Here is a 20,948-nt window from a genome sequence, read left to right as displayed (position 1 = left end):
TCAGTAATAGCACTGTTGTGGACAATTCCTTCAAACTAACATAGTAGGCTACTGTATGGTCACATTTGCATTTGTAATATTTTGCTATTAAATTTGGTTAGCATCATTAGCATGCTGCACACATTTGTTTGAAACTCTTGCATTCAAGTTGACTGATCATCTCAATACCAATGTTTTCCAAGACTCAAAAGGGCCTGTCCCCAGGAGAAAAAGTATAACTTTGAAACTTGAACACACGTGGGGAAACTAAGCAGTCCAACCAGAAGACTATGATAAACTAGCCAACTATGCTACTTTGTTTACAATATTTCCATGCTCCAACCAGCCAGCTAAATTAAAGAGGTAGAGTTGTAATAGAAATAGTAGGCTATATTTGAAGATACAGGTTGATGGTCTACCTGCTGGGCATTACTGCCTGATGCACCTCCAACGGTGCCTTTTCAGTGCTCCCCTGACTACCTTAGTGGGCATGCTTGGGTCATCAGCTGGGGACCACCAGTCATGGATGTTTCGCTCCTTTAACCCCAGTACATCTCCTGGTGGCGGAGCGATGGCAGGGATCTCTCCCTACCACCCCCTGCTGATGCCCTAGGTGTTCGACCCCCACCCCTTATGTTTCCCCTTTAGCCACAGCCAGAAGCTACCCCTCTCTGCCTCCTCTGCCAGCTCCTTGATGGCTTTCCGACACCCTGCTCCCGTGCAGCCAATGTCACGAAGCAGGCGAACCATTGAGGACCCGACAAACCCCCTACATCCCACTTCGACAGGGCACGTGATGGCTTTCCACCCAGCCTCTCTGCATTCTGCCGCTAGGTCTGCATACTTGGCGCGTTTGCGCTCGTTGGCAGCCTCCATACCCTGCTCCCACGGGACAGTGAGCTCCACCAGCAGGATGGTCTTGCGTGGCACTGACCACATGATCAGGTCTGGCCGGAGCGACGTCTCAACAATTTCCCTGGGAAATTGGAGCTGTCTCCCCAGGTCGACCTTCATGTTCCACTCACTGCCGGGTGAGAGGAGTCTTGCTGTTGCCCTCTGGTGGGCAGGGTTGGGGCTCTCCCCGGCCCTTGCAAAAATGATGGGCAGACTCACTGGAGTGGAAGGTCTGCTGTTAGCCTCCTGTTTGCGAGACTCTGCCACCTCTGCCAGCTTCCTCAGCACCAGGTTGTGTCGCCACCTGTAACAGCCTTGGCACAATGCAGTCTTGCAGCCTGATAAGATATGCTGGAGGCTTGCGTTGATGGTATTGCAAAGGGGGCAAGGCCATTGGTGGAGGTTTCGGGGACAAGGTAGAGTGTCATACAGATGGTACGGGTTGAGAATGCTCCTTTCTTTCCCGCACATCGGGACTCCCGAAGCATCGGGACTTTAATTAAAACTGCAACCGCAAGGTGGCAACATAAGACCGCCTTAATAAAATGAAGGTTCGGCTCATACCGGAAAACACGGAAAAACCCGAAGACACCGCGCTGGTGACAAGCGGAGAAAAGAGACATCACGCTCGGCATGTCAGATTGCAGTTTCAGAGTTTTCGAATGTTTTACAGCGTAGCCTACCTCACAGCTGGCTCTCTCACTCGACGTAGCCTATAACTCAGTCAGTCCAGCAGAGATGCCAGAGCAACGTTTTGGTCAATGGAGAGGGAGAGAAATGCTCCGCATATCCGTCTCATTTAATCCGTCTCATTTAATCATTAAAATGAAGGTGATGACTGGCGAAATTATAATCAAACGACGTTTCAATAAACCATTGTTGAAATTAATGAAAATGGTTTTAGAAGCCTTCAATTCAACCTGAAAGACTCGATATAGGCAACCTTAGATTAATTCATTAATTCATTACGGTTACAAGACCGCATTTCCGTGAATAGGCTATTATTGTCAAGGCGAAGACGAAAGAGATGGACAAGATGGACATTTAGGCTACATTTATGATAGGAATACTTAGAAATGTGTAGGCCTATAGTCTATTTTAAAACGGAGGCATGTTCATTTTAACCGGCGACGCTGGGTAGCTTACCCAGCACTTTATCACAGATTTTGTCCCCACCACTTTTGACAACTGAAAATAAAATGTATTTAACAGAAATATCTTTAATAGGCCTACATGCCTATCATGTCACTTTACTTATAACCAGGCTACATGCATGGAGAAGATCGCACATTTTGTAACATTGTAACAATGGATGGTCAGTTATGCGATAGGGCAGTGAGGGTGATTCATTGTAACCATCGACTAGTAGGCCTAGCTCCGCAAAAGAAGTTTCTAGCAACTTAGAATATGTGGATCTCGTTATGCATGTTCATGTTGATTCAGAGGTAGACATAGACTACCGTGGGCTACTGTGCGTCAATATAACAGCATTTTATCATGTGGTGAATTAATGACTAACGTCAGTTTAACATGTCAGAACTTTTGATCGGCGTTTCAAGTGCATGCCGCGAATAAATGAACTCGACTGACTGAATCCTTTATATTTCTTGGTTAAGTGCGAAGAGATTGACACTCGAACTGTGGCGTAACTGGTTGAGGCATCTTAATCATATGTCAGCGACCGGGGTTCAAAACTTACTCTACGAACCTCCGGAACCCATTAAGACAAGAGGCATTATTTTATTAAAAAGTTTTGCGATTTTTTTATGATTGCGATGTCTGCTGAAAAGAAAAGTTAATATGTGAATTCGTGGTTCAGCGCGCGCACACACACACACACACACACACACACACACACACACACACACACACACACACACATTTTTACATTTACATAATAGGGCTCGGGCACACGCCTTGCATTCTAGGAATATCGCCGCCATTTGGTAGCGCACTGAACGTAATATCCATTCATTCAGATGCACAAGACAAGAAGCTGAAATATAGTAGCGATTTATTCTTTTCCTCTTGCGATCGTGGGTTGCACTGTTACACCCCACTACACAGCAACATACTACCAAGAAGGCAAAAACTAAGTAACAGGAACACACTAAAAGGCGGGAGTAAATCCATAGTAATCCATAGTAAACTAAGGAGTGAAGCTGCCAATGTGGCTGTGCCCGCGAAGTTTTGATGTCATGATCCCGAGCCCTAGTGTCAGGAAGTGTCTGTCGAGAGAGAGGGGGGAGGGAGGCAATCGTCCTCATTGCCGCATATAGGTAGGCTATAATGTCTAGTGAACTGGTTAGACAAGTGTGGGGGAGGGGGAATGATCGCACAAGACAACTGCTCTTCATGAAATGGGTAGTCTCACAGACGTTTGTCGATGTTTAAACGTAGCCTACTACATCACTTGCGAAATCGGACGTGGTACATAGAATTATTAGGCTACTGGATTTAATATAGCATAGACTTTGTTCATCCTATATTAGCCTACAGCAGGGGTCTTCAACCTTTTTCAGCTCAAGGACCCCTTGGCTGTGAGAGGGACTGAGCACGGACCCCCACACCTAGCCCACCTCAAATCCTGTCTATCATTTGGACAGTCAGTCATGAGTGCCTACTGTAGCCTACATGCACGCACGCGCGTGCGCGCACAATCTTTAACAGAAGTTATTATTAACAGGGTGTAACTAGGCCTACTGCTTTATACAACTTGTTTCTGATATTTCTTTACATATTGTTGCATAAATTCGCCCTATAATAGAATGAATGTCACAAGGGTTAACTAAGGTGGATATGTTCAGCTAAATTCAGGCAAAGCTTCATTATCTCAAACTGATACAGACAGAAAGGCTGTTACTTGTGTAAATACTACTGTACTTTGTCTTACAGAAGGAAACAAAAACACATGAGATTATCGTTATCGTTTTATTGTGATGGTAGCCTATGAAATCGCGTTGAACGTCGGATGAAATTAATTCGCGCAGAACGCCTTGACGCGCAAAGACCGCAGACTCTCGTAAAAGAAAACACAAAGCAAAACATCACACAGAACAAATAGGCTACCCCGCAAAGCTCAGGGTCCATCAGTCCCGACATTGAGCAAACGAATCAAACAGTCGGAACGTAATTTATCTCACGGAATGAAAAGAACGAGTTTGCTTATGGTCAGATGCTGCTGAAAACAAAGGTATTTTTAAACTAAAACGCACGGGAGAAAAAGTGTTCTTTAATCGCGATGATCCAACTCAATTTAGTAGGCTAGGCATATTTGAGTTGGATCAAGTATGTACGAGTCTTTTCTTGTCTGCGTTTACTGGCTATTCATGGAAGCCGTGTTGGCATCCTCTATCCGAACCTCCATGTCTGACGTGTAGCTTTTCCCCCGGGGAGTTAAAAAACCATCCATCATTCTTATTTGATTGCTAATGTGTTTTGGCATAGGTTGGCAAAAGTTACACAGGGAGGATCACATGAATGTGTTATTTAAAAACGAATATGAAGCGAATTTCTTTTGAACATTATGTTAACTAAAACCAATTTTATTTTTTGGAGGAGAAATAAAAATGCTTCAGACGAAATATTTTCGCGGACCCCCTGCAGTACCTCCGCGGACCCCCTAGGGGTCGCGGACCCCCGGTTGAAGACCCATGGCCTACAGTATATTAAAATGTAATGTGCTGCGGGGAAGCATTGGGGAAGTCAGTTTAAGTTGTCCTGTAACAATTTGCCTCTTATTATAATCAAGAGTATGCAGCCACTACGCACATAATAGTCTAGGTTACGGGTGGATGCGAGCAACCCCATGCAAAAGAAGGCCTTAAGTTAACGGACTGAAGGCCTGTTTACATGTCAAACATGCATTAAATCTAAGAAACGAAAAACACAAATATCATGTATTGTGTCGTAAACAGTTAATGACTTCGTGGCCACTATGCGTAACTGCATCGCGCAGTGAGCTGAAGGATAGGAGGACCGACACTTATTAACACAAAGCTTTGTAAAGCACTAACAACCACCCCTCAAAGTTCATTGTCCATAAGTCCAAACAATAAGTATAAAAATCCGACAATCCAAAACGATAACGAGATCTCCCAGAAACGAAAAACAAGTTTGTTGAGTAGCCTAGTCCTTCCAACAATCTCAGCTTTTGCGTTTGTTAGATAAAAGGCATTCTGTCCTGCTGTATTCCAATGAGAAAAAATCATCCACAAGGTAGGCTAAGGGTCACGGTAATGCAGCATGCAGGAATCCATATACGCACAAAACGAATGAATGGGTTATATCGGCCAAAACGAATGAATGGGTTGGGAGAGTCGTCTGGCTGTGTCAGCAGACTGCAGTCGGTCTCGAGGGGTTAAATAGCGCACATACTTGAATTTTAATCTGAAGAAGACGACACGAAAATAAAATCAAATCAAAAAAGAAGGATTTCAAGTGTGCAAATCTTTTTCCATTTTTTTTATGATTTAGCCTACTCTTGTTCTGCACCTTGACCGGGGATGTGCACAAACTTTTCTACTACACTTGAATTTTAAACCAACTCTTCTCTAGCCTATATCCTATAGCCATACTTTAATAATCAGATGTTATGCTCATTTTTGTAGGCTACACCTCACAGCACGCACGCAAATGCTGCTTTTGCACATCTACAATATTGGCCAGGCTATATAGAATAGGCTTTTAGGACTGTATTTTGCCTTCGTGCAACTTTAGTAGTGCTCAATCTAAATTATTGTCAGTAAGGATAGGTCATATTACCAAATGGCGAACCTCGAAAATTATTTAGGATATAGAGCCGTGTCCATTACGCATGCTGTTATTTTTAGGCTATTGTTTTATTTGAGTGTTTTTGTCTACCATGGCAAACATAGTTGAAACGTTCGCTCTAAACTTATGTATTTCCAATCGGCTTTCACAAAACCGATGAGGTCCAGATCTCAGTGGCCTCATAGCTGCCTACAGCCATGCATAGTAAGCCTAATGATAGCCTAATAGTTATGACATTAATAGCCTTTTAATGACCTCATGTCGGAATGGCACGTTGTTTGAAAAAAAAAAAGTTAAATAGGCCTAGGCCTACCGCCGAGTGGGGATATGTCGGAATGAACAGCGGATACCAGCTGGGTTGTAAAACATTACTGTATTCGTTGATCTTATCGATGCAGTCCTTGCGGCCACTTCTCCCCATCGTAGGAAACTTTCTGTTTAGTGTTGACAACACAAAGGCCTTCACGTTGTGTGGTAGTGCTTGCTTGCCCTTCGATCCATCCCAGTTGGTGGTTTTGCACCTGTCCCTGAGTTATAGTCTATATGAGTAAGCGCTTATGCTCTAACCGCATAATAAAAGAAGCACCTGCAGCAGTGCTTATGGCAAGGCTATTAACACCTGTCACTGAGCTATGGACAAGCAGTTATGCTCGAAAATTATCATAATAACCGACACACCTAATTGTATGGCTCTATGTTTAAACACATCAAATTAGCAAGCATTTCCGCAGCAACGTTTGCTTTCTTTTTCTGTCGGTCCGCGGTTGCTTGGTCAATTGCGCAGCAAATTATCAGATCACCGGACCTAATTTCACTGCATGTCTCGCGGACCAGCAGCAGTCTCCACGTTTCGCGGCCCATAGTTTGAGAAACGCTGCATTAAAGTGTCATTAGGTTGTAGGCTATATGTTTAGTGATTTCTTTGTGTGTTTTTCATTGTAGTGTGTGTGCATTGAGTAGTTCCTTAAAATACGGAACAAAGAGCGTCCCGTATCTGTTAGAAGACTAACTATTACTTATATATTTCTTATAACGAAACGCGAAGAAAAAATACGAGGACTGACCATCTCGTTTCTCCACGTTTCCCCCAATACCATGCGACAAAGACAAATAAATATGATTTGACATTTAAGCTGATTGCTGACAAATTTGCCACACAATTCGGGAGAAGCAGCGGACAGGAGCGCCACAACAAGCAAGCACTTCTAGCCCAAATTAACATGGCAACGTTGCCTATGACTAAAGTGTCTAAGTAGGCTAGTCCTACTAATATTACATTTGATTGGTAGCATGTTTGTAGCGCGCCAGTTTACTCATCCCCTACATCAAAACAGCTTAGAATCAATCAAAGAATTAGCTGTGTCGGCGTTAGGCTGTAGGCGATTTTCTAGAACCATTTTCATTCATTTCAACAATGGTTCATTGAAACGTCGTTTGAATAATTTCGCCAGTCATCACCTTCATTGTAATGATTAAATGAGATTAAGGAGTCGACTATTGACGGATATGCGGCCTTCATCATTTTGAAATGCGGGATGAAACTTTCTGCCACCTGGTGGTTGTTTGGGTACATTGCCTTAGCCTCGAAAAAAATCGGCTTGACGGCCTGCGGGATCTCTTCGGGAGTCCCGCGGGAGAAGGTGCATTCTCAACCCGTACCCATTGTAGGTGGATCTGATCAGGAAGCTGAGCCTGGCTTGGGGGATCTTCCACAGATCAGACCATGACATGGGCCTGTCTGTGACGCCTTCCCATCAGTGGCGGTTGCTGCTCATTGGAATAGGGGAAGCTCTGATAAAAATGGTCAACTATTAAATTAATATTATTGCTGCTATATTGTTATTTGAGGGGGAAATATATCCTAAAACAGAATAGACCAAACAGTAGCCTATAGACGAATCCGGCACTGGATTCGTCAGATACGTAGCGTTCTGAGACATTGCAGCTGGCTTGGTTAGATTAGAACTAAGCTTACATTTTACCAGTTCACTTTGGGGGGTTAAATATGCTATTTGGTAGCCTACTAGAGTTATAGTACGTGACTATTCTACGTTCATATGCCATGCTGTTTTATTTGGAATCTCCCATGGTGGGGAATGCTATCAAATAGCTTATAAAATTCAAGTAAACATTAGCAATTTAGCCAAGCAACACAGTTATTATAGCGAGCTATGTGGCTAGCCTACAACTTAGCCTAAACACACAACTGAAACAAAGGCAAATCACGAACTCTGTAACTCCACATTACGGTTTTATTGATAGGATATGTTGTGTACAACATGCAATAGAATTAAACATTTGAGCCTTGCCTCTCGAGTTCACCTGCCAACCCTGTAAGGTTCCGTAACTTTCACGCATCCCTGAACTTGAAACCAGAGCCCGTCTCTGTTGAAACTTCCTGTGCAATCGCGAAATATGCTTGTCAATCAAAAAAAATGACGGTTCCTCCAATCATCATACAGAAGCTCGGCATCCGAGCCATCCCACTGTCCCATTCACCCCCAGAGAGGCCGGGCTTCCCTGGATATGACGATTTTGCGGCGTTTATCCAATATTAATCTAGCTTTTCCTGCACTAAGACCAGCCCACTCCGTAGTGCCATCGAAGTCCAGTGAGGCCGAGCCTCTATGGGGATTTTAATGGATCGTGTCGTCACAGCAATGCATTAGACGTGCGAAATCACGATAGATGACAGGCAAAACCTTGTTGCAAAACTAAACTATAACGATATAGCCATGAAGTTGAACACGTTTTTAGCATGTTCTAGTTGGAATATTAGGCTTGCTAATGTAGCTGATAATAGGCATTATTTCATGCAATTTCCCGTGATATTTTACAGGAGGCTGAGCCTCCCCTGCACTCAATGAGCAATCGCCTCTGCTTCCCATGACAGCCAGCCTCCTTGCCGGTTCTGAGACACTGCTTTGACATGGAGACGCTCCTGCTCTGTCCTTGCCACTTCTGCCACCACCATGGCTCTTCACTGGTCTTTTGAGGCTTTTGACCAGAAGAGAGGGGTGTCATTTCTCCCCAGTCCTGCTCGACCCTCCTGGACTCTTCCAACAACCTCACGATGTTTCAGCCTGCTGACTGCCATGTCGACTGCCTCTTGGGCTTTCCACTTTCTCCCTGTTCGTACCTGGGAGCCAGCTGCTCTCACCAGTTGGTCAGTGGATTCCCTCAGCTCCAGCACCATTCGCACCTTCTCCTGTCTGTATCCCTGGCTGATGGATCGCAGTGGCAGTTGCAGCATGTTCCTACCGAACAGACCTACATCTGAGAGGCATCTCGGCAGTCCCAGCCACTTCCTGATGAACGAGTTTGCTAGCCCGTCCATCTTATCTGCCACAGAGGAGGGGACTTCGCTGATCTTTAGCGGCCACATCACCCTTGGGTATAGTATGAACTGGTAGCTCCATACTTTATACTTGCCAGGGAGCTGACTCTCGTTGATTCTGGCCAAGCCATCTGCAAGCTGCTTCCTCGCCGTTTCCCCCATCTGTCTATCAGAGAGGTCTGCCATGTACGTCCGACCCAGGCTACGGACGGGCTGACTAGCCAGCAGTGGGATCTCCTCTCCGCCTGCGACAAAGATGGTCTGGTCGCTTCTGACCCCTTTCCTGAGGGACAGACTACGTGATTTGGCAGGTTTGATCTTCATCCTCGCCCAGCTCACGAGCTCAGCAATCCTCTTCAGCAGTCTCTTTGTACATGCTGCTGTCTGGAGAATTGTGGTGATGTCGTCCATATAGCCTCTCATTGGTGGTAGCCTTAGACCTGATGGTAGCTTCACTCCTCCGACTACCTTCCTTGCCCCTATGAGGATGATCTCAAAGGCTGCGACAAACAGGATGGGAGAGATTGAGCATCCCATGGCAATGCCAACTTCCTGTCGTTGCCAGCCTGTGGTGAAGTCTTGGTGGGCACAGCACATCTGGAGGTCTGCAAAGTACCTGGTCACCAGGGTGCGAATGCTGTCAGGTATGTAGAAGAAGTCCAGAGCATACTCGATGAGCTGGTGGGGGACAGATCCATAAGCATTGGCAAGATCTAACCACACCACATGCAGGTCGTCTCTCTCTCCCTTTGCTCTCTGAATCTGCTCCCATATGACTGCCGAGTGTTCCACACACCCTGGGAAGCCTGGCACACCAGCCTTCTGGCAGCTGGTGTCAATGTATCCATTGCCTGTGAGGTAGCTGGTCAACCTCTTGGCCAGGATGGAGAAGAAAATCTTCCCTTCAACATTCAGGAGCGCAATGCTCCTGAACTGGCTGATGGTGGTGGAGTTTGCCTGCTTCGGGATGAAGACGGTGACTGCTCTTTGCCACTGTGAAGGGATGATTTGATTCTTTCAGGCCACTCTCAACAGCTTCCATAGATGTTTCAGGATCCCTGGGCAATACTTATACAACTTATAAGGTATCCCATTTGGGCCTGGGGCTGAGGCTGCTCTTGCTTTCCGGACAATTTCGGCTGCTTCGCTAAACTTGGGCAGGTCAGCGTCGAAATAGCATCTATAATTTGTAAACTATATTCTAGACAGAGAAATAAAATAAATGATATTCGAGAGTAAGCTTCAATAAACAATATTTGAGTGCAATCCAACTGTTTATGGCCGCCATCTTGGAAAATAGCCTTACATTTTTTTTTAACCATTTGATTTACCATGTCAAAATAACATACAAATTGATGCCTAGATCATTTAAATACACCCAGCCATCAAAGTTTAATAGCAAAAATGTTTTTCTTACATTTGATGTGGCGGCCATCTTGAAAAATGGCCGCCATGTTGGATTTTCAGGTGGCTAATGTGCTTTTCTCAAAAAGTAGGTTCTATGGATTATTCATGCCAATTGTTGTGCTTGTACCACAAAGTGAACGATTGTCCTGGAATATGGACTTATGCTGCATTCACGTGCTATGGAAAAGATGATATTTTCCATTTGTGAACTGGTAGTTACCAGTGTGTTGTGTTCAAGTGCTTTTTTGCCGTACTGTTAGGAAATGAGTAAATTGCCTGTCACTCATCACTAGAGACGTCTTTTTAAAGCAAGTCACGTCACTCGGCAGCCATATTGGCCATGGGGTCGGGCAGCGACTTTGACCGGAACAAGACCAGGCTCTATCTAAATGAATGGGGAGAGAGCTGGATGTCCATGTTCCGCGGTGTAAGAGACATAAAAATCACATGTTTGAAATCACGATGAAAATCAGACTGAAATTGCTGAAAAGGTTTGGTGGTTTTGTATCAAATTAACGCTTAAAAAGCCTTTTTCTTTCTGGTAATTTTGGACTGCGCATGCTCTATTCTTCACGACGCAGCTTTCAAAAAGCGTGACCGCCAAGGATCGGCCAAATGATTGGAGCAACGGCACTGGAAGAGGCGGGACATGTGCAAACCATAGCAAACCGGTGTAAACAACCGCCATCTTTCGCGTTACGAAGTTACCCCTTGCTTTTCAATGGGCGATTTTTCCAGTGCAGTGTCTCCTCATATATAAGTATCTCTGCTAGAGACTCCTATTTACTGCTAGCTAGCATATCGCTCTGGGTAGGTAACACCATACCATAACAGCTTTTTAGAAATTGAAACTGAGTGTTAAAGCATTATATTGCAATTGTCAATGACACAACATTGTATAGGCTACAAAAACGATCTGCTAACAGTAGCAAAAAATGTTTAGTAGTGCACAACGCTATCATTCACAACTCTTCCGCCATGTTGAAAATGTCAAAGGTTATCTCATCTCGGCAACTCGTCCATCAAAATATTCTACGAGTTGCCCAGTGGAAAATACCACATGAGATGGTGTTCATGTGCATTTTTGACCTCGGCTTTTGGTATTTACCATAATTACCATAGCACATGAAGGCACCATTAATCTGCCGCACTATTTATTAATGTGAGCGCTCATTCAATATGTGCGCGTCTGCACAAGAACCGATCATAAATATATTTCTCAACAAGGTTGTAAAACACTATCCGTTCACTAAATGCTTAATGGCGTGTAGACAAATAGGCATGCATAAATTGGCTTTATCACTATTTATTATTTGCAATTTCTCTCGACGCGTCTCTTCGTCCACGATGTAGTGTGACTGTAGGCAGACTTGTACTTCATAGGCCTGAGCATTCATGGAATTTGTCTTCGCTTACAAACTAGCGGTTGTATGTGTTCACTGAACAAAACTTAATTTGAACAGATATTAGTGCTGAAACCGTTCAGAATTCTTCACTTTCTGCTGACGAAACAATGAATGTCCACCAAGGGGGAAAAGTGAGATTTCGCGAATTTGGCTACAGCGGACTGTACTGCCACCTTGTGGCGGTAAGTTGTAATACATTTCACGAAGAGCGTGAATTAGGCAACGCGTGAAAGAAACGGCCACCACAATTTAACGCCTACTGTAGTTGATAATACTTAGATTTATGAGGCATGAGGCATATAAAGAGTTTAAAGGGATAGTTCGGGTTTTAAGACACGAAGTTATATGGGTTCCCTGTCAGCAACGTTGTGCATCAGCAATGACTTACCCCCCGACAGCGTCCTGTGAGCCGAGATCCAGCCGGTTTTTGATGCTGAGGAAAGTAGTCCGGCAAGTTTCTGGGGTCACGAAAGTAAAGTGTTTTTCTTCTCAAAACCATACGTGTTCAAAAGAGTGATATATTTGCACCACAAAAACGTTGTCCAGGAAAAATTCAAACCTCGTTATCTTGGCACTATTTTTCTCGATTCCTATCACTGCGCGCTACTGACAGCTGGACAACGTTTTTGTGGTGCAAATATATCACTCTTTTGAACGCATATGGTTTTGAGAAGAAAAACACTTTACTTTCGTGACCCCAGAAACTTGCCGGACTACTTTCTTCAGCATCAAAAACTATCAAAAACCGGCTGGATCTCGGCTCACAGGACGCTGTCGGGGGGTAAGCCAGTGCTGATGCACAACGTTGCTGACAGGGAACCCATATAACTTCGTGTCTTAAAACCCGAACTATCCCTTTAACTGCTTTGTCTCTCCCACGCTGTACCATGCTGCTCTGCCATTGGTCACTGAAGATCAAGTAGTGTGAGTCAGGAAATTAGTTGTGTCTTCATGTCAGGGTGACACTATTTTACTCTTTTATGTCCTTCCTCCAGCACCCCCGATGAGCTCCATCTACCCCAGAGATGATGTGATGGTGGGTTCTGAGAACACTCTCATCTGTCTTGTGACTGGGTTCTACCCCCCTCAGCTCAACGTGACGTGGACCAAGAACAACCACATAGTGACTAAAGGAGTGAGCACCAGCCAGCTGCGGATGAATGTTAACGACGGCTCCTACAGCCAGTTCTACACGCTGCAGTTCACCCCTCAGCCTGGGGACATGTACACCTGCACTGTGGAGCACCAGGCTCTGGAGCGGCCCATGACCAGAGAGTTTGGTAATACGTTGAATCATATTTCTATATCCAGACGGGCTCATAAAACTTGTGTGAACTTTAACCTGTTAACCGCAGTTAGATGCTGGTTCTATTTTGTTGATGATGATTTAGCAGTTATGAAGAGTTAGTGTTCTTATATTGCTGTGTGTGTGTGTGTGTGTGTGTCCTCTTCAGATGTGGAGGAGGTATCTGAGCCCAGTCTTGGTCCATCAGTGTTCTGTGGAGTGGGTCTGACTCTGGGGCTGCTGGGAGTGGCTACCGGAACATTCTTCCTCGTCAAGGGCAACCAGTGCAACTGAAATTGCAGTCAACTGTGGCTTTGTGTTCAATCAAATGGTGTATAATATAGGCTACATCACACCTGTCTGATATTTTCTATTACTACAGGTTGTCTCTCTGAACATTATTATTTTAAGGGGTGATATAGGTGAGGCTAAGTGATTTATAACATAACTCTTTGTAAAATGTGATCACAGGGAAACGAGTGGGAAGTATGTGTATGTTTGGACGTAATGATCAGGCCAGGGGCTGGGCCTGTCCAGTTACTCTTTCTGGCACAAACGAATAAAGAGGACACACTCTACCCTGGGTGAAGGATATTTATTGGATCAGCCGTGAAGCTGGTTTGAGTTGTGTGACACACTTTATACAGCAGAACAGAAATGTAAAAACCCCCAGATACGCAAATACTGTTATGATGACCCCCATAAACACATCCCATCTCATCAGCACATGTATGTAAGGATTTGGGGCCGGTTTCCCGCTAATGTTCCCTCTTAGTGAGCTATGAAGACTCCAAAGGTATAACTTAAGTTGTTTACCTTTATAGTCGTGGTTCCCAAACTGTCACTTTGGAGTCTTCTTAAAGGGATATTCCGCCATTTTTGGACATAAGCTCATTTTCCACCTTCCCTCGAGCAAAACAATCGATATTTACCTTTTCCCCGTTCATCCAGCCATTCTGTGACTCTGGCGATACAACTTTTAGCTTCAGCCTAGCATAGATCATTGAATCGGATTAGACCATTAGCTTCCCGCCTGCTAGCATCATGCTTAAAATTGACTAAGATTTCCTGGTAATTTTTTCCATTAAAACCGTGTCTCTTTTCAAGTTAGAAAGTGCAATAACTGAATAACAACTGAAATGAAACCTGGCGTTTTTCAAGGCTGATTTGACATGGAACTACACTCTCATCTGGCGTAATAATCAAGGGAAGTTGCAAACGTACCATGGGTGCACTGATATCACACACTACTTACTGCTTGTTGCCTATGGGGACTATTTTCAGATATCACTGCGCCCATGGTAGGTCTGAAATGACCCAAGGATAAAACGATTACATTTTGGGAGTGATCTGTATCACCGTCTGGATGCAGGAGGCGGTTAGGCTATGTGTTCACTTGGCGGAGATTTGCGCTCTCTGAGTGCTTTTCTAGTTAAAATAAAAGTAGCATTTCTTTAACGGAGTGATTATTTGCACCTGGGTGTAAATAGTGGAATGCTGGCATTTTCTTACTTGCACCCAAACCTAAAATGCATGCAATCCAACATGGCCGGCCATCTTGAGAAACGCGATATACAGTATATACAGTGCCTATAGAAAGTCATCATACCCTTTTGAAATAGTTACCCTTTTTGTCTTACAGCCTGAAATCAAAACCCATTTAAAAAAAAAATCTTTTCCAGTTTTATTTACAAATTTAAGCTGTACAACATCAAAATAATAATAAAAAAGTCAACAGCTCTGAAAATTAGTAAAAAATTGGAAAAGTCATCATACCCCTGACTTAATACTTTGTAAAGCTTCCTTTTTCTTTCATTACAGCCATCAGTCAGTTTGGATATGTCTCTATTATAGCTTTGCACACCTAGATTGAAAAAGGGTAACCTTTTGAAATAGTTACCCTTTTTGTCTCTATTATAGCTTTGCACACCTAGATTGGGGAATATTTGCCCAATTTTCCGTGCAGAATTGTTAAAATTCAGTCAAATTCTGTAGGGAATGGCGATGGACTGCTCTCTTGAAATCAATCCACAGATTTTCTATAGGATTTAAGTCAGTGCTCTGACTTTGCCACTCAAGGATATTCACCATCCTATCCTTAAGCCACTGCTTTGTTCTTTTGGCAGTATGTTTAGAATCATTGTTGTGTTGGAAGGCGAATGACCTGCCCATCTTCAGCTGTCTACAGGGATTAAAGCAAAAAAAAATCCTGAGCCTGAACTTTTTTAGACTCGTGCATGCGACTCTATACGACACTATGTTGGTTGATCGATTGGAAACCGGTTTACTTTTTGGAGTGTTTGCACACGACACAGGCCTTGTTTGTGATGTTGGACCCCAAGAAAGGCCAACTACAATATGCTACATGTAGCATTTAGGATTTCTTTTTATATCAAGTTTTGCTGCTAATCTTTGTCTTTGACAGGTTACAAATTGACCTACAATCATAAGGTGTCATGTTGTCAGGGTATGTGAAATTGGAAGGCAGGCATTTGAAGAATAAGATTTAGTTGCAACCATTTAAGTTAAGGTAGACAATGATTCTCTTTCTAAAGAGTAATAACAGTGTTTCCCCACAGATTAGAAGGCAATATGTGGTGGTCGCCTCATGTCTGACACTTTGCTTTCACATAATGTGAATTTATTTATTTAATGATGATTTTTTTAACAAGACGTAAAGCACACACACACGTGTAATTATTTATATACATTCTGTATACTGACATTTCTGATATTCATAACAGCAAACTTTATGCAGCTTATAGCCTGCTATTCATATTACAACTCCACCTCTTAAATTCAGCTGTTTGATTGAAGCCTCGACATATTGTAAACAAAGTAGCATAGTTGGCTAGTTTATCATACTCTAGCTGGTTGGACTGTTCAGTGTCCCCACGGGTGTTTAAGTTTCAAGGTAAGCTCATACTTTTTCTCCTTGGGACAGGCCCTTTAAATCTTGGAGTTGAAAAACATTGGTATTGAGATGGTCAGTCAACTTGAATGCAGAGTTTTAATCAGATGTGTGCAGCATAGCCTACTAATGATGCTAACCGTATTTAACAATAATTCAGCTAGTCGTCTTCTGTGCGTCATTGCGTTCACGATTGTGAATGTTTTGTTTGGATTAAATGTGCATGTCGAGGGGCGGGTGTCCATTGAGTGCGCACTAGAGCGGGCCAAGGAGAATTCGTTTACTTCCATACGGTTTGGTAAAGTTGCATGCATAGTCTACACAATTTGCGGAAGAACTTATGCTTCCACCCGCAGCGTCAGGTGCATTAGTGCTTCCAGGGATGATCTCGTTATGGAGACAGACGCGGTGTGCACGAAGGAGTCTGTGTCTGAGTGTGTGTGTGTGAGTGTGTATTAAAGGGTGCGTGACGCGTGAGTGACAGAGAGGGAGAGCAGGGAAAGGAAATTCAGCTTAACGAATGCTGCGTGTTTTTCAATGGCGTTAACAAATAAATAATATTTTAAAAAATGAACGCAGTCAATGGCCGCACGCCGGAATTCCGGCACGGTGCCGGAAAACTTTAATCCCTGTGTCTAGGAGAGGGACGCAGGTTTTCCTTAAAAAATTGGGTGTGTTTGGGTAAACTGTGTTTGGTTAGCGACTGGAGCTCAGTCCAAAAAGTTCAATCTTAGTCTCCAAAAAGTTCAATCTTAGTCTCATCTGACCATAATAGCTTTTTCCACATGGTAGCAGAATATTCCAGATGTGTTTTTGCACTGAACTCCAAGTGCTATGTTTGGTGAAAACCAAACACAGTACACCACCCAAAACACACCATACCTACTGTGAAGCATGGTGGGGGCAACATTATGTTTTGGAAATGGATGCTGCCAAGTACATCCAAATAAGGAAAACCTGCGTCCCTCTCAATCTAGGTGTGCAAAGCTATAATAGAGACATATCCAAACTGATTGATTGCTGTAAAGAAAGAAAAAGGAAGCTCTACAAAGTAGGGATGCAACGGTTTTCAATAATTTATTGAACCGTTCGGTTTGGCCTGTTCGGTTCAATAGACTCACCTAAACCGCAATATTTCGGTATACGCGACATTAAACTTTTTATTTAATACAAGGTTATTGCGCGCGCCTAGCCTGGGAGCGATAGAGAGGAGTGCTTAGGACCCGGGGGATGCGTTTTCTCTGACTGTTCAGCTTGCCTCTCGTCAACCTTGCAACAACCAATCAGAATTTTACTGAATTTCCCAAGAGCCAATAAGCGCGTTGAAATGCAAATGAAGGAGTCATGTGAGAAGAAACAAACTTTACCGGCGGCTGCATGATCATGGCGACATTTGAAGTAGCCCACGAACAAGGCAAAAAGACCGTCAGTAAACAAAGCACAGTGTGCATTGCAAGCACTGCTTCACAACGATCACCTAATAAAGATAACACATCCAACATGTCGGCCCACTTGCGCCTTCATCACCCGGCTGTAACCTTAAGTGGAGCAGCACGGAGAGTTAGTTTGCCACCGAAAACCCAACCATCCATTGCTGCAGCCTTTCGACAACAATATTCCTATAATTCCCAAAGACATAACGAATACGACGGCGTATTAGGGCCACGTATATATACTTTGTAAAGACGCAAATTTGCCACTTTAGAAGGTCGAAAATTTGCCACATTATAAAGTCTGTGTGTAACAGTGTAACCGGTGGTTTCTGCCCTGCGTTGATTGCTCGCTAGAGCAGCCTAAGAAAGCGTGACGCCGACACTGCTGAGTGTATTCTCTTTTTGATAGTTTACTGGAAAATATTGTAGGGATGGGAGGTTATAGGAGATGGGGAGGCTGACATGTCATTCCAAACTCGGGTCATTTATTTTCCTGACGTTGTACATGCTAGGCTACGGGCAGCGGGAGGTGTCCACTCGAAAAACAATAAACTCACTGCTAAATCAGTCAATCGCTCGTCCACTCGTCAATCACACAACTCTCTCGCACACACACGCACACACACACACACACACACACACGACAGGAGACACAGGGGAAACAGACACTTTGTGAAGTGGCAAATTTGCCACTTTCTTCTCGGAATATTGCCCCCCCCCCCCCCCCTGACAACAGGTTGCAATAATGTTCATTTCATTGTTCTAATATTTTTAATGCTGCACTGCACTTTTGTCTATGTTTACATTTTTTACGTTCATAAAAGAGGACAGGGCAGGCACTCCCAAATCAAATATCCATTTGAAACTACACATAATACTACCTCACCAATTATTTTGAGAAGATTTTCAGAATTGTTCACTACTTTTTTGAGGGTGTATAACAGTTAAGTATTTTCTTTAAATGTGTGAAGAACAGTGAGTTTATTAAATAAATAACTACACATTACTTTATGCTGCACTGCACTATGGATAGCCTAACATTGCCTGTTTATGACAGAAGGCAATGATGGTGTTCTTTTCTTTTAATACATTTTTGTGATTCTGCTTCATCTGTGTCAGGCTATGCATTTAATATTTTCTCTGCAAGTGTAAGTAGAAGCACATTGTTGATTTGAAATAGAAAAGGCAAATATAGCCTCCTGTATGCTAGAGCCAAGATAATATTGATATATTGAAACCGAACCGTTACCGTGGCCCAAAAACCGTGATACAAACCGAACCGTGGCAAAACTGTACCGTTGCATCCCTACTACAAAGTATAAGTCAGGGGTATGATGACTTTTCCAACCCTGTTATTCTAGTTTTTATTATTTTTTTTATTAATTTTCAGAACTGTTGTCTTTTTCTTTCATTATTTAGATTTTGTACAGCTAAATTTGTAAATTAAACTGGAAAAATATGTTTTTAAAATGGGTTTTGATTTCAGGCTGTAAGACAAAAAAAGTAACTATTTCAAAAGGGTATGATGACTTTCTATAGGCACTGTACTGACGGTTGGAGATGGTCTACAGTGAGTACGGGTTGAGAATGCACTTTTTGCCGCGGCAATCCTGAAGAGATCCCGTAGGCTGTCAAGCCGACTTTTTTCGAGGCTAAGGCAATGTACCCAAACAACCACCAGGTGGCAGAAAGTTTCAACCCGCATTTCAACTGCATTTAATGATCAATGTAAGTGAAGGGGTACAATACCGCATATCCGTCAATAGTCGACTCCTTTAATCTCATTGATGACCGACGAAATTAATCAAACAACGTTTCAATAAACCATTGTTGAAATTAATGAAAATGGTTTTAGAAAATCGCCTACAGTAGGCCTATTAGAAGGAAATTGCCTTCAGTTCAACCTGAAAGACTCGATAGGCAACCTTTAAATTAATTCACTAGATTAATTCAGCGGTTACAAGACCGCATTTCCATGAATAGGCTCGTTGTCAAGGCGAAGACGAAAGAGATGGACAAGATGGACATTAGGCTACGTTTTATATGCTAGGCCTACTTAGAAATGTTATTTATAGACTATTTTAAAACGGAGGCATGCATTCATTTTAACCTTTCATTTTAACCATTAATCATTGTACATGTACCCAGCACTTTTTGTTATCACAGATTTTGTCCCCACCATTTTTACATTGCATGTCAATGCAATGTACTGTTATCACTGTTCTTCTTCTTTTTATTATTATTACATTGCATGTTAAATGCAATGTACTGTTATCACTGTTCTTATTATTATATCTTCCGACCAAAATCAACGGTTAATGACGCTAAAACCACTGAACCGTTTCACGTCATTCAAACACTCCTACAAAGGTCTTGTAACGGAGATTTGACGATTGTATTTTTCACATTTGTAAACTTTATACTTTTTGAGATATTTACGAGAAAATAATTAAACACTCCCATAGACTTAACATTGAGACGCTGTGGCGGCAAAGATTAATTGTTACGTCAGTGCTCAGCTGTCAGTAATCAAGGATCTTTGATCCAACGCCATGCCACCACTGCACTAAACCAGGCTAAACCTGAATGTTATGTCTACTCATTAAGCTGTAACAGCTATGAAAACATTCTACCATGCCGATATCGTCTTGTCTCCCGTTAGGCTACTCCTTACTTGATTTGTTTATATCGTTACAGTAACCGGTTTGCTCTTGGTAACGTTATCAACAGCTAAAGACAATCTAACCTAACAACCCAACCTCATTCTAAAAACGTTTCCCTGGGAACATTTTTGCAGACCTAGCAAAACGTACCTCCATGTACATTTCCAAAACGTACCTCCATGTACACTTTTCCAAAACGTACCTCCATGTACATTTCCAAAACGTACCTCCAGGTACATTTCCAAAACGTACCTCCATGTACACTTTTCCAAAACGTACCTCCAGGTACATTTCCAAAACGTACCTCCATGTACATTTCCAAAACGTACCTCCAGGTACATTTCTGATGCCAGCAGGGGGTGCTAAAGAGCGACGTTTACACATTGTTTACTACAGTTAGGTCTGGTCAAATATCGCAGCTCGTGTAGCACTTGTGTTTGGCCAGTAAAAACTACACTCCTAGGATTTCTAGATTCCTAAGCTGTGTAATAACTACAATCTGAAACAGAGATATGGCAAACTATATGCACTTTATTTTGTACAGTTCCCTTTTTGTTGAGTGAAAAGAAAATAATGAATGTGTATGATTATTAATAAAATGTTGCTGTGGAATGTATGGATGTAGAAGGCAATTCAAATGTAAACATGACAAATAAAGTATCACAGTATCAAATCCCTCACAATACAATAAACAATGTCATGGTGAGAGCAAATTCAGTTCCGTTGGATTCAAATAATAAGCAAAGTCCCTTTAAAAGAAAAAGTAGAAAGTCTCGTTTGGTATAAAAGTAAAATTAAAACGTCCCTTATGGTATAAAAGCAAAATTAAAAAATAGATTCCGATGTGCTCCTTTCTGCGT

The 20,948-nt window shown here is 42.8% G+C and overlaps 1 protein-coding gene across 2 annotated transcripts in view; it reads left to right on the top strand.

Annotated features, from left to right (window-relative positions):
* The window catches only part of LOC134088338 (H-2 class II histocompatibility antigen, A-R alpha chain-like), a 152,360-nt gene that overhangs the window by 7,271 nt on the left and 124,141 nt on the right, over positions 1-20,948 (top strand). The window contains exons 3-4 of one of the 2 annotated variants that reach the window (XM_062542254.1): positions 12,792-13,076; positions 13,251-13,659. The exons of the other annotated variant lie outside the window; for it this stretch is intronic. Of the exons in view, the coding sequence (XP_062398238.1) occupies positions 12,792-13,076; positions 13,251-13,375 (410 nt within the window). The 3' untranslated portion in view covers positions 13,376-13,659. Of the gene's footprint in view, positions 1-12,791; positions 13,077-13,250; positions 13,660-20,948 lie in introns of those variants that run through there. 2 annotated transcript variants of the gene reach the window in all.

This window comes from Sardina pilchardus, chromosome 8, assembly GCF_963854185.1.
Source record: "Sardina pilchardus chromosome 8, fSarPil1.1, whole genome shotgun sequence".
Lineage (NCBI taxonomy): Eukaryota > Metazoa > Chordata > Actinopteri > Clupeiformes > Clupeidae > Sardina > Sardina pilchardus.
The sequence above is the reverse complement of the archived record's forward strand: the minus strand, read 5'-3'. Positions and strand labels throughout refer to the sequence as shown.